Genomic DNA, 14,509 nt, shown 5'->3' on the forward strand with positions numbered 1-14,509 from the left:
GTTTGATGATCTTTTAAACTTGCCCATAGCTAAGAAATCAAACAGTATATCTAAACGAAATTAATTTCAAATTATTTTTTAGGTTCTAAGTTTTTATCTAATCTTTCAGAAGTTGCAAAATTTATTCCACAAGAGTCTTTTTTATCATAACCAAGTACACATCTTAAAACTATTTAAGTCTTCCTTAGTAATTTCTTCTTATCTTTAATAGTAACGAAAATAATTTAGATGAACGTTTTAAAATTGACACCCTGTATATTAAAAATAAGAGATATATTTTCTTCATAATTGGATAGGCTTTTTACAATGGCAATGTACAAATATCAAAATTGCAATTATATTATAACATATGTATATATATATAGCTTCACATTTAAACACAAGATTCTTTATTATATTTTTTTAATACCAATATTTTAATAATTATAACAAGGGTTTTTTAACAAGAGATGTATAACATTGTATACAAATTTTCAAAAACCTATAGATAATTTCAGTTATGCTCTTGCATCATTAATTGTTGATGGAACTCTTACCTCAATTCCATCTAGTTCCTTAGACATTACTATTTGACAGCCTAGCCGTGACCTGAAATTAAATATTATATAACTGAATATGTCAATAAATATATTTATTGCTATACAAATTAATACTAATACACAATAAGATTTCTATTTATCCATTTGAAAATCAACATTGTAAATATGCTAATTCCAACATAGATTTGTAATGATTATAGGGTCATAAATAAAAAACTATGAAAATTTATTATAATTTCAGTTTCGTAGTATTCAGAGATAGCGATTTGAAATTCTACATTGAGATGCAGATTTCGAAATACCCAATACTAACCTGTTTTTACATAGATTTAAATAGAAAAATTCACTTTATAAAATATTAAAAGGTAATAGAATTAATAATGTGAATGATTTGATACTGATTATTATGAACTAACGTATCTGTTAATTCATATGCTAAATCCAACATGTCTAATTCTTCATCTGTTGGTTTGTCAGGAAGTGCATCATAAACTTCTTTCGAAAATATTAAATGGCACGTACTACAAGTTAATGTTCCTTCACAAGCACCTATATAAATTATATTTTAATATTACAACATACTTATATAATAAAGTATCAAAAGTTAAAAATAATAAGAATATTAAACTTGATAAAAATTAAAATTTTCAAATATTTTCTACCTCAAAATTATTTATTTTAAATTAAGTAAATTATGCTTCTTTAAAACATACCATATCCATCTAAATCAATTTCATTATTTACTACTATGTCTAATATAGTATCTCCAACTTTCCCTTTTGCTTTGATTCTCTCTCCACTTGCTTTAACAAACGTTATATTTACTCTGAAAATAATATTTATGAAAGATAAAAATTATCTCAATATAATTATTTTCTTTATTTTTTGTGTTTCTTCAATTAATCTTCTCTTAATTATACCTTAATTATATGTATCACTTATGATAATAGAAATAATTTAAAAATAAGATATACTTGTCTTAATAATACATAAATAAAATTCGTATATCATATATTTATAACAGTGTTATATTTTTAGTTGTTCACTGTCAATGTTGTTCTTATTAATACTATTCTATTAATACTATGTTATTTTTCTAGATGTTATACTCCTACAAAGAGAAAAATTTCTTAGACATTATTATTAGCATTATTATTTTGACACCAATTTTATATTGGAAGGTAAGTACTGAAATTCTATTAAAAAAAGAAGGAAAACACAAGAAAATTTGTATCACTTACTCTTGTTTTTCTGAAAGTGGTTGCGTGGTCGATATTCCTCTTGTTGCCTGCAAAAAGGGCAACGTTGTGTTGCTTGTATATTTTGAATAATTTGATGCAATACCGAGAATTGATCTCGAAAATTTTTGTAATTGATTTACTAACGCCATTCCACTGTCATAAATATCATGAGTATGGGACACCCTGACCGAACACCAGATAAGTATTGCGGAAAATATCAATTGTAGATCAATTGTACTTTGTACAAAAACTTCCACGGCATTCTTCGGCTGCTATACTGGGACGTTCCCTTACTGTGATAGGTTATAAAACGATTCCTAACACAAGTGACGTATCTCTACCGGACACGTGCTCTTCGGGCCACACGTTTTATGATACAAGACCAGCAAAATGATCAATGTGTAATTTTACATATCTTACATTTTTTTCCAAATGAAATATTGTTTTTATTAAACGTTTAAAACCTCAGGCAACATTTATTTCATCTGATTTCAGTTTTACAAATATATATCTATAATACATATCTGTATAAATTACGGTCTGGTTATATCAAACAGGGACCGACACTCGCTAGGGAAAACTGCCCAAAAATTGAATCGTAAAAACCAATATGAAAGACAACAAATTTCTCGTTCTGCGGAACAAATAGAAATGAGCAGAGTATCTTTATCTTTATCTGAGACATTCAAAGCGTATCACGCATACGCTAAACCTGAAGAAAACTTTCTTGTCTTCCATGTTCATTTTTCCCTTTCCATTTCCGAACGGTTTCTTCTATATTTATTTATATGTTCGTGATTGATGCTATTGACAACATACAACTAAGGGGAAATACGAATAGTAATAGATAGATGTATAATTCATTATGCAATTTTATAGAATTAAATCTTATTTATCTTCAGATATAAAAACTATATTTACCAGCTGAAACACTAACGCATATGCAGTATAATATAATCTACTTAACAATCTCGTTTTAGTTATAATATGTGATTAATTCTTTTGCTATTTCGCTATAAACAGTTTCTTGTGCATACAATATTTTTTTATAGTATTCTAATATATTGTTAGATATTGTAAAGAAAGTAAAATACAGTTATTGAAGTTTGGGAACATTCAATGTTAACCTTGCTTCAAAAAATAATCTTTCGAATGAATGGGGAATAGATTTTTAGTATTATAGTTGGTATAATGTCATCATTGTTTACAATGTGTTAGAGTTAAAGAAATGAGACAAATTAATATTTCAGAAGCAAATTCAATATTTAAATGATGTTATTTTAAAATGGCAGATGATATGAATGTTCTTTTTATACGAGGAAATGGAAACGTATGTATGGTAATGGAAACGTAATGGTTTTATCATTATTTTAGTACAAGATCTTAGCATAATAGTAATTAACAGTATCCATTACCTTTTAGTCAATTTTTGAAAAATGACATATATGATAATTTGCAATAGTTTGATAATAAAATACTTGTATCAATATTAATAACGTATAATTTGCTATCTCAAAAGGATACAGACACAGCCAATGATAATGTTTGGGATGATAGTGCATTAATAGAAGCATATGATAAAGCAATAAATTTAGCAAAAGAAGAAGTTATCAAGCGAATGGGAATGGATGTTGGAAATTCTCAACCGAAAGAAAACCTACAAAATCTTAAGCAGCCTAAACACGCAAGTAAATTACATAAGGTTGTGATTTTGATAGAATATTACAAATTTGATACAGAATATTATTAAATATATTGATTAAGAAGCAAATTATTTTATTTTGCTATTTACTTATATTTATTTGTATACACATCTTTTCTCTATAGAAATGGATCATAGGAGCACCTTATCGTGCAATATACACAGAGGATGGAGAAATTTATGAAGCTATAATATCAAAAATTTACGAAAACAATGGCACGTGTTGAAGTGGTTACCACTTCTAAGAAAACTCTACATCTGGTCTTTTTTAGTTTTCTCAAGCACTGAAGCCATCGACAGCGTGTAGACAAAAGACTGCGACGAAGTCAGGCCATAAACAGTAGACAGGCGACGTTGGCTTCGGGGTTTTTCAGTTATTAGGTAACACAGCTAGCGTGCGGATCTGGACCAGCTCAAATTGTATTTTTACTTATTACACTTCTATTTAAATATATTTTCTACCTTACAATTTATCCACGTGTTTTCTCTGTTTACACACCGAATAACCTCAACAGCACGTGTGTTGTAAAATTTGTAGGTAATACCTTTAGCATGATGGTTATGTCAATTAAGAAATGTACTAAAAATACATATATATATATGAAGTAAAGGCTTTCGCATAGTCTATCACAGTGTCATTCAGCAGGTCCTTAACTGGGCAGGAGTACCTGTCAATGTCTATGGGGAGACCCGTGGGATATAGGGTCATGAACCATAAACATGCATGTTACTTATTGTTCATTATTAGCTGCTTGGAATATAATTCTCCTCATTAGACGAGTGATTATTACTACATATATCAAGGCAAACATTTATACATATACATTTATGCACGGGAAATTCTAATACATTGCCTGTAAGGACAGTAACCGAATGGCACTCAGTCATTCTATTAAATGACAAAAATTTCTTTTACTCTGTGTTTAGGCTATGGTAATACACAGAAAGTCGAGTTGAGTTCTCTTTTAGAATCAGAAGGTTTGCAAAGTCAAATAGCACAACAAAAGAAAGCTTTGGAAGAGAAATTCAATGAAGAGAACGATGAGACTTGTGAGACTAATTTTTCTACAAATGTAAATTCGAAAAAATATAATGTAGAAAAAATGGATTGTGACTCTGAAGAAGCAAATGCGTATAAACATCACTTCATACCGGGACCATCTTTCAATTCGATGACTGATATAATGCCACCTGCACCTCCTTTACCACCACAATTAATGGCCAAGTAAGTACAATTTAAAAATTCTAATGGAATGCTGAATACTTCTAATATTAATAAGTAATTTGGAATAAGTTTAACATTTTATTTGGAAAAAAAATACGAAATTTTAATAAAATGTACTAGATTACCAGATAATGATACAGACGCACTTTCAAGTATGTTGATGTCATGGTATATTAGTGGTTACATGGTATATTACACAGGTAATTATTTCATATAAGTATTTTATTGTATATTAAATTTTCAATGGACTATGTTATTTCTTTTGTAGGTTATTATCATGGTTTGAAACAAGCAAGAAACAATCAAGAGAACAGGAAGAACTGTTGATTATATCAATTTTTTCAATAACAATATAACAATAATATAAGATATAATAAAATATAAAACTCATTGTATTTATTTACTTCAATTATTTGAAATAAAGAACAGCTTTATTTTCATATAAGACTTTAAGACTTTTTTAAAAATAATTACTAAGATAAGAAAACATAAAAAACATATTTTTGATAAAATACACTCACATATATATGTCGGGTTATCATTAGGATTTAAGGCGCGTAATGATCCTTCGTTTGAATTAGCCATTGTTTTACGAAACAGAGAATATATTTACGCGAATAAACAAGATTTTACAAAATATTATGAATAATGAGTTTAATAAATAATAAGATTAACAAACGATAAGTTTAACTAATAATTAGATTAAAGATTAATAAGTTTAACGAACAATAAGAGGAACGAATAATTAGCCATTGTTTTACGAAACAGAATATGTTTACGCGAATAAAAAAGATTTTACGAAATATTATGAATAATGAGTTTAATAAATAATAAGATTAACAAATGATAAGTTTAACTAATAATTAGATTAAAGATTAATAAGTTTAACGAACAATAAGAGGAACGAATAATATGTCTTACGAATAATGAATTTAACGTATAATGAGATTAACGATTGATAGGTTTCACGAATAATGAATTTAATTAACGCTATTAACAATGTTCCGGGGTTCAAACGAATCCACGGTCAACGGGATAACTCTTTACTATGTGTAGAATAATTTTAAACACAAACTACAATTGCTGAGACACTCGGTAAATTGGCGATCACACGAATGAATATCTGATGAAAATCTTTTTCGCTATACGACTGCATTTGTTTGTTATATGCTCGCTGGAAACATCGAGAAGGTTCCAATCGTTGTTGCTAGGCAATTTCTGTCAAAAGTTTGTTGTATACTCTTTGGAAATATCGAGAAAGATTCAAACGTCGTTGCTAGGCAGTTTCTGTCTGGAGATTGATTCCTAATACAACGTGTGTCCCATTATATCGACATCTCTAAAGTACAATTCTATGTGATTTCTAGGGAGAACAATACAACCGATCCACACCTTCGTCAGGCAAAACGTTTATCCCGTGACCGTGGCTACGTTCGGCGACCAGTTGTCACCTCGAACCCACTTTCGCTTTCACAAATATCAAACAATTACAAATGACAATTGCTTAATTACAGTTATGATAAAATCTAGGCTAAAGCATTAGAAGGCTTCCTCAAAATTGCAAAGGGAAGGCTCCGGTTTTCCTTTCATCTCCGACATATATAATACAAGGATATAATACAACCGAACATTTTAAACTTAGCCTATAGCGCGTGCGCGCACACACGCGCACACACATGACACACATGACACACATGCGCGCACACACATGCGCGCACACACATGCACACACATGCGAATGATTTCTCGAACGATAATCCATTTATTTATATTTTTCAATATCTGTCCTTACGATTGCGTATTTATTTGTTCCACGTATCATATTTATCTATTTGCATAACTGTAGGTGACATTTTTTTTAACAATTTTGCTAATATTTCATAACTTTTTAATTCATATTTCAAAGTGGTAACAGGTGTTTCTTTCTTTTCAAGTCTCCTCCATATCGGGCTTATTTCTAGTAGCCACGCTTGCTTACAAAGCAATTTTATATCTGCACAAGAATATCTTTCAGTACATTTTACTATGTGGTTTACAATATCTGTATTTTCTAATAAGTGGTTGCTAAGGTATAATTTGAATATACCAAGTCGAGCAACTTCATTGGGTAATGATACGTATATTTGCTTTTCGAGACGCCTGAGTAAAGCTGCATCAATGCCCCTAATAACATATTTACAATAAATATTATCGTTCTATTATACTAATAATAATGAAGGAATACTTCAAACAACACAATAACATATTTGGAATTTGGAGAAATATTACGATATTTTCTACTTAGAAAACATTGAAATAACGTGATATACGTACCAAGGGGAATTAGTTGTAGCCAGAAGAACTACATTAGAATTCTCATTAGACACTAATCCATCCAATCTAGAAAGAAGTTCTGATCTGAATCTCTTTGCAGGTTCAGACAATATACAGTCTCCTTTATTTGTGGCGATCCAGTCAATCTCGCGATAAAAATAATTGTAGGCGAATGACTATAGGCAAGTTCAAATAAAACCTGTTCAGTTTAACAAATGTATTATTCATTAAATATTATATTCGAAATTCCTTAAATTCATTGCCTCATCACGAATATGATATCATTTCGTTTTCCAAACAACTATTCTATTTATATATAAATGACGAAAAATAAAATCAAATCTTTTTATACCTAGAATCTCTCCTTCATAGACAAAGGAACAAAGAAACTTACATAGACAAAGCAACTTACACGTATATACTTCTCGGAATCGCCTCTCCATTTGCTGACCAATGAGCTGGCAGTTATGTTAAAAAAGGTGCAATGGCATTCTGTCGCGACTGCCTTCGCTAACTTCGTTTTCCCTGTTTTGTATATTTCTTGTAAACACGTACAGAAATGAAAAGAATGCGAGTATCTTACCTGTACCAGGTGGGCCGTACAGCAAAATACCTTTCCAGGGGGAAAACGGGCCATCAAAAAAGATAGGATACTTAAGGGGATACACAACGGCCTCCTTAACAGCGGTTTTACATTCCTCTAGGCCTATAACGTCATCCCAATGTACATTTAATTTGTTTACTATGATCTCCTGTGACGATACAAAGATAAAATGGCGTCTTCTCTATATTAAGTAAGTGTTACGTAATTTGATATTTGAAGCGTTACTGAAATCACCTCATCGTCGATATACGTTGGACGGTTTATCGACGGGAATTTTATCGTTTAAAAGCTTTACGATACGTATATTAATCGAAAATAACTTACGCATGAGATGTCCTCAGCCTCGTAATTCCGGATTATCTGAATAAAGCTTTTCAATGCATTTCAATATCTTCGATTGCATGGATTGTTCCATTGGGACGTTAAATAGCTCTTCTGATGAACGTCCATCACTCTCATTGGGGAATATTGACGTCACTGTCATTGCGAGATTAATATGATTCGTATTGTCATCAGTTATCTTCTGCTGTAGATTCGTCTCTTTCACAGGCTCACTTCTCGCTTGTTTACTAACAGATTTGGCTTTTGTCTCAATACTTCTACAAACACTGGATCATATTGTAATACGATACGTTGAATACGATACGTTGAATACGTTGAATACCGTTTAATATCGTTAAATAATATAAATTCTTACGTTTTGCTTGCATTTGTCACTTCCCTCGTCATTTCCCTTCCAGTTATTTTCTTACACAATATGGGATATTTTTGAAATTTCATCTTGTAATAATTTTCATACTCTGCAACGATAATTTCCAAATCGATGTTGTCGCAAACCCGATGTTCGAGAGATAGACGAGCTTCCCGGAATAATACATCGCTAACGTCTATATACCTAAAAAAATGTAGTTTTTAATTAATTATAGTTTTTAACTGATTAAAAATATTTTTCGCAATGACTGAACACTATAAGATAACCATCAAACAACTGTTTTATCTCTAGGTAAGACAGGCAAAAGAATGTATTTACTATATAGATCCTCGAAGATAATTTCTTGTCTTCTGCTTTTTAATTTCCAATTTTTAGATGGATAAGAATAATTTGAATTTATACTTCATATATTTGTTTATAACTAGTTAATCTACATTATCGATTGAGTTATTCTTAACTACTGAATTACCGATGTCGAATTTTCAAATTTGGTTTCGCCTTCTCTTTCCATGATGTCCACTGATTTCTATTTCGATTGGTCACTGACACTATTCAAAAGAATTGGAACTAGGAATATATTTTAATTATAATATACTCACCCATTGTGTTCCAAATAATCACATACAAGGTATAATATGTTCCGATGACGTTCCGAAATACGACTCTCCTCCTAATATAATTATTTTTTCATTACAATAATATAAGGTTTTTCATGTAATTTTTTGTTACATTTGCGAATTCAACGAGTTACACATGATTTTTCATGAAACACGAACGTTAAAAATATTTGATACAGCCTAATTATAAAAATTGTTAGAAGCAAAAGTCATAGATACTATGTGCGAGTATCGCATGAAACGAACAGCTATTAAGAGAACTGCAGCAATATTACAAATGAAATAACAAAACATACTCGTCTGTGACGTTGAAATTCTAAAATCTAAAATCTAGAATATTCCTTACCTTTTTTCGCAGATTATAAAATATCTTATTCATACTACCTTGCATCGATAAATCACCGTTCATAGTGACACTTTCAAATCGCCTATCGTTTCTCAATGGATACGAGAATTTCCGTTTATTACTTTAAAAACAACCCGTCCATTACGTTTCTCTTAAAAAATTCTTTCAACTCCGTTGAAAACCGAGCATCAAACAAGAGACAAACGATTTGTTGTCATGGAAATGTTTGGTTCACACATAAGCAACGCACAAATATAATGATAGAATAGCTGAGTGTGTGTACTGTATAGTAAGATGGATGCAACATGGAAATAGAAAGAGAACACCATGTATAGATACTTCCTGTCCTTGTTTAATCAGGCATGCACACTAGTGGACACTGACGCTGCTCGTATACCGCTGTTACATATTTCCTGTACAAGTGCGCGTCATTAGACAAGGACGGAACATCCTCTCTCTACTTCTCTATCGCGCTTTTAGTTCGCTCACGCGCTCTGTACTTATATCTATTACATTTCCACCATAAGCAGCGGCCGTGCAGTGACTTACAAAAGTTCCGAACGGTTCCATCCTGGGCGGACGGTTAATTGCGTTCGGTACTTCGAGGCAGGAAGGTGAGTACAGAATCGCTCCTCTTAGTACTCTTATTAGAAGTGTTATCATCGAATATAAGTTTTTTCAATAAATTCTTATCGTTTTACAATCTTTCTAGAATACAATGACGTCAGCAATCGATCATTTTCGCGAATTTATTGTAAATTAATTGGGGGAATATCTGGAGTTCTTTATCGGTTTCGACTGTAAAATCAGCAACTATTCGAATTTTTCATTCATAATTGTGACATTTTCGACTCTTCCGTTGCCAAGACCCTCTTGAGAGATTTTTGGCACGTTCCATCACCCTTGTTAAACGAGTGCACATTGGTGGATATATTGATTTTAAAAACCAATACGTGTACGAGATTTATTATCTCACTGGGACAAAGAAATCCGTTTTATTCGCGAATTTTCCGTGTTTCTTCTTAATTTTCGTGAGTGTCTGGCGCGGAGCATTATTTGAATGAACTTTTCATCGTTCAGATTATATTTCGTTTAAAAAGATTGAAATTGATGTCGAGAAGAAATGAAACAAGGTGCTCGGGCATTCTTTCGTTTCCCGGGGAAAGAGAAATATGAAAAAAAAACGGTCGTTCTTCCGTCTGCCATTTTCGTCCATTACCAAAATGGTATGACCCAAGTGTCCCGGGCCGTGAATCAATCAAGCGAATTTTGAATAATTTTTGAATAATATCCAGTTAATAATTTGTGAAACAAATTAATTTCATTTTATTGTTGGAAACAAATTAGTTGGACTTTTCTTTCTTTAGCAGTTTTTGCCAGAGTTGACCTGACGTGCTACTTCAGTTTCCATCTTCGCTTCTCGAAACTTCCAACGTCCTTGGTGTTGGAGTCTCCTTGCCCAGGTGAGTACATAGCTTCTAGATACTCGTCGCTGTTCATCCTTACGAGCCTCTCGAGCTTTAGTTGTCAATTGTTATCGTTAAAGGAAGAGAAGCTCGCGACAGATGTTATCGAACAAATCGTTTATTCTCGAAAAGTTCGAACTTGTTCGTTGCGTTTGAATATATATGGACGGACGCCATTTTTCATGACATCATCATGATTTGTCATGTCGTGAGTATAGCTTCTGACTACCATATGTTTGTGATTTATGTGAAATTTGACCACTATACCGTGATAGAATAATATTTCCAATGAATTATAAATATTTTACATTGTGAATTATAAATATTTGTTACAAATTATATCGTACTTGAGGTGAAAATGAACCATATATCTGCTTATGGAATATGAGGTAGTAAATCATTCGAAACATAATAACGATTAATTAAGCACATATACAATAACGTTTACGAATGAATATTGCGAATTATTGTATGGCTTTAATGCGGTATTTAATGTTTTGATTGCGGTCTTTGAAATGGTATCATAGGTGCTGATATAATATCGCGCGAAAAAGGAAAGACCAGTGGTTAATATTGCAGGTGCACCAGTGCGTTGCGCTCGTCGAGGGTGGTTTTGACGCTGGTGCCGAGGAAAGGCGCAGAACGTGTTCGATCGACCCGCGAACGTAGCCTTTTTTTTTTTTTGTACGTGGAGAAATCCTCATGGACACTCCGCTGCTGCAATAATCGCGTAACAGCAGAGTAGTGTCGGACTCCTACCGACTAAAACTCCACGATGACCATCTTATGCGCGTGACAGGGGTGCTCCAGGAACCTCTTATGAATTAACTTCAGTTGCATCCCCTTCTCGCGTTCTCTTGTTCGAGCCGGCTATTGAGTGGGCGTTAGGGGGAGGTCGTTGCCCCTAGTGCTGTCACTTCTTCTGGTCGTAGTCCGTTGGGGCGGTGGCGGGGCGGCTCTGGGTCGTCTGACTGCCATCCTTCTCCATCGTCTTATCCTGCAGGGGTGAGAGTTTTTCTTTCTCTCCCTTTCCGCTCGCTCCTTCGCGAGCATAACTCGCTCGCAGAAGAGGCGGACGGCCTCGTATTCCTGTGACCCTCTCAACATCGCTTCCACAATCGCTGAGGGGGTCCACGTTTCTCCTATGGCGTGCCGCAGGGTGTAGCGGGGCAGCTCCCACGCCGGACAGAGCTCCAGGGTGTGCTGCGCTGTGTCCCTGCCCTCTCCGCAGTGGTGGCAGATGTCTGTCGTCTCTCGCCTTATTCTCTTCAGGAACTCGCCGAACACGCCGTGTCCGGGGAGTACTTGTGTCATCCTGAATGTGAGTGGGAGGCCGTGGCGGCTCCTCCATGCCTCCCAGTTTGGTAGGACCGCATCCGCGCCTCGGTGTTCGCTTCTCCCGTTGATCAGTTGGGATCGCCACAGGTTCCATGTGTCCTCCTCGGCGGTTCCTGTGTCGTTTGGAGCCGCTTGCTCGATGGGGTCTTCTCCCGGGTGCCATTCTCTCCGGCGGGTGTATCTCTTTTTGAGCGCCAGCGCCCGCAGCTCCCACGGGGGGGGGGCGGCTAGGGTGGACGCCGACGCGTGAGACACCGTCCAGTATCCCCTAATGATTCTGATGGCGGTCACTCTGTGCAGCCTTCTCAGGAGCAGGATGCTGCGACGGCTTGCCATCAGGTCGTCCGCCCATACTGGGGCCCCGTACATCACTCGTGACCGAACGACGCCCTCGTAGAGTCGGCGCACCGCGTCTCCGGCCCCGCCGATGTTCGGTAGTAGGCCGCACAGGGCATTGGCAGCCGCTGACACCTTCGGGATCAGTGAGTCGAAGTGCGGCTCGAACGTCCACTGGCTGTCGATGGTGAGTCCCAGATACTTCATCTGTGACCCCACCCGGACGGTTTTACCTGCCATGTTTATGCATAGGCCGGGCGGTGGTGTCCCTCGCCTCTTCCTGTCAAAGAACCAGGTGGCCTCCGACTTCGCAGGGGAGACTCTCAGGCCCAGTTCGTTCACGGCATGGATCGCACAGGCCGTTGCGATTCCGCCAATGCGCAGCGTCTCGTGCCAGCCACGACCCTCGACCAGGATTAGGGTGTCGTCCGCATAGCATACTATGGCCGCGCCTGGGGGTAGTGGGCATCGTAGTACCTCGTCGTACGCAACGTTCCATAGCATGGGGCCCAGCACCGAGCCCTGCGGGACGCCACGCTCGACGGATCGCTTTTCCTCTCCTTCCTTACTGGCGTAACACACCCACCTGTCGTCGAGGTAGGCCCGGATCAATCGGACGAGGTAGTTGGGAACCTCGAAGTGCTCCAGGGCCGTCACTATCCTGTCCCATGGCATGGTGTTGAACGCGTTGACGATGTCCAGGGAAATCACCAGCGCCACGCCTTTCCGGGAGACCATGTCCTCCGCAATCGCTCGTACGCGTCTGACCGCGTCAATCGTCGAGCGCCCCTTCCGGAAGCCGTACTGGCTTTCGTGCAAACCTGGCACTTGGCCCGCTATGTGTCGTTCCAAGCGGGCGGCGACTACCCTCTCGAGTAGTTTGCCGACCTCGTCCAGTAGGCATATCGGCCGGTACGCTGACGGCGAGGTCGTCGGTCGGCCCTCCTTATGGAGCAGGACCAGCCTCGCTGTCCGCCACGCCCGGGGGTAGACTCCCTCCCTCAGGCATCTTGTGAAGAGGTGCCGGAGTCTGGGGGCCATGACCCCCATCACTTCCCCCCAGATCCGGCCAGGGATTCCGTCCGGGCCCGGTGCCACGTTGCGGGCGGTCATTCTTCTGGTTGCCTCCCATATCTCCTCCTCTGTGACTTCCCAGTCGTCCCTCCATTCCAGCGGTCGTGTCGTTTCCCGTGGCCGTTCCGCCGCTCTGTTTTCTTGTGGGGGAAAGAGCGTTCCGGTGATCCGCGTCAGCAGTGCAGGTTCTATTTCCGCCGTTATCAGGGGGCCCTTCGCGCGCAGTTTCCGTGTCACCGTCCTGTATGGCCTCCCCCATGAGTCCGACTCGACTGTCTCAACCAGTTCGGACCAGGCACGGTCCTTCGCTTTTTTAATTTCCCTCTGTAGCGAGCGCCGTAGCGCGCGGCACGTCCGGTAGCGCAAGGAGACTTCTTCTTCGTCGCGTCGTCGCCAGCGGCGGGCCCTTAGGTACTGTCTTCGGGCCCGGCCACATCTCGTCCTCAGTTCCGCGATGCCGGGGTTCCACCAGTAAACTGCTCTGCTTTGCACCGTGCCTGGTGTGGCTCGTGGCATGGATGCGTCGCAGATTGCTGTCATGGCTTGGCGGAGGTTCTCGGCCTCCTCTTCCACGTCTGCTTCGGTCGTCGTTGTCGAGGCCTCCCAGCTCCAAGCTGTTGCTATAGCAGCCGCCCGGAGTAGGTCTTCGTTCCTCTCCTTTATTTTCCATCTGGGTGGTGGGCGCGCGTGCCTCCCCCTCGGCGGGCCGCGCCCGTCGTTTGTCGTCGGCATTCCAGGTCCAGGTGCGTCCACCTCCATGAATATGTAGAGGTGGTCCGACAGCGTCTCGACCCCTTCGGCCACTCTCCAGCCTGAGATCCGCCTGAATGCCTCGGGGGAGGCCCATGTTATGTCAACAATGGAGCTCACTCTGCACGTCACGCAGGTACTGGTCGAGCCCCTGTTCACTAGCAGAAGACCAAGTCCCGCGGCCCAGTTTGATAGCGTGCGGCCGCGCGCGTTGGTCCTGGCGTTCCCCCATTCCGTGGAGTGCGC

At 38.0% G+C, this 14,509-nt stretch overlaps 2 protein-coding genes, 1 long non-coding RNA gene and 1 pseudogene across 3 annotated transcripts; 2 read left to right on the plus strand and 2 right to left on the minus strand.

Moving 5' to 3' along the window:
* Positions 1–387: 387 nt before the first annotated feature.
* Positions 388–2,161, minus strand: LOC117239889 (adrenodoxin-like protein 2, mitochondrial). The gene is made up of 4 exons (XM_033505721.1): positions 1,781–2,161; positions 1,253–1,365; positions 956–1,088; positions 388–588 (listed from the first exon to the last, which is right to left on the minus strand). Exons 1-4 carry the CDS (start codon positions 1,927–1,929, stop codon positions 498–500), a joined length of 486 nt encoding a protein of 161 aa, XP_033361612.1. The 5' UTR covers positions 1,930–2,161; the 3' UTR covers positions 388–497.
* An 892-nt stretch (positions 2,162–3,053) lies between these two features.
* On the plus strand, positions 3,054–5,110 carry LOC117239890 (survival motor neuron protein-like). The gene is made up of 7 exons (XM_033505722.1): positions 3,054–3,110; positions 3,300–3,482; positions 3,608–3,703; positions 4,005–4,020; positions 4,410–4,707; positions 4,828–4,907; positions 4,976–5,110. The coding sequence occupies exons 1-7, from the start codon at positions 3,066–3,068 to the stop codon at positions 5,032–5,034; spliced, it is 777 nt and encodes a 258-aa protein (XP_033361613.1). The 5' UTR covers positions 3,054–3,065; the 3' UTR covers positions 5,035–5,110.
* A 1,372-nt stretch (positions 5,111–6,482) lies between these two features.
* Positions 6,483–8,008, minus strand: LOC117239891 (annotated as a pseudogene).
* A 1,276-nt stretch (positions 8,009–9,284) lies between these two features.
* On the plus strand, positions 9,285–10,870 carry LOC117239887. Its single transcript, XR_004494564.1, has 2 exons — positions 9,285–9,913; positions 10,667–10,870. It is a non-coding gene; the product is annotated as an uncharacterized LOC117239887 (long non-coding RNA).
* The last annotated feature ends 3,639 nt before the right edge of the window (positions 10,871–14,509 follow it).

The sequence above is a fragment of the Bombus vosnesenskii genome, unplaced genomic scaffold (assembly GCF_011952255.1).
Source record: "Bombus vosnesenskii isolate JDL3184/JDL3185 unplaced genomic scaffold, Bvos_JDL3184-5_v1.1 scf7180000014449, whole genome shotgun sequence".
NCBI lineage: Eukaryota > Metazoa > Arthropoda > Insecta > Hymenoptera > Apidae > Bombus > Bombus vosnesenskii.

Coding starts and splice junctions, on each gene's coding strand:
- LOC117239889 (XM_033505721.1), bottom strand. CDS start 1,929: ATGGCGTTAGTAAATCAATTACAAAAATTTTCGAGATCAATTCTCGGT. Junction 1,089..1,252: donor AATTGATTTAGATGGATATG/GTATGTTTTAAA, acceptor TAATTTATATAG/GTGCTTGTGAAGGAACATTA. Junction 589..955: donor GCATATGAATTAACAGATAC/GTTAGTTCATAA, acceptor ATTTAATTTCAG/GTCACGGCTAGGCTGTCAAA.
- LOC117239890 (XM_033505722.1), top strand. CDS start 3,066: ATGGCAGATGATATGAATGTTCTTTTTATACGAGGAAATGGAAAC. Junction 3,111..3,299: donor TTATACGAGGAAATGGAAAC/GTATGTATGGTA, acceptor CTATCTCAAAAG/GATACAGACACAGCCAATGA. Junction 4,708..4,827: donor CCACCACAATTAATGGCCAA/GTAAGTACAATT, acceptor AAAATGTACTAG/ATTACCAGATAATGATACAG.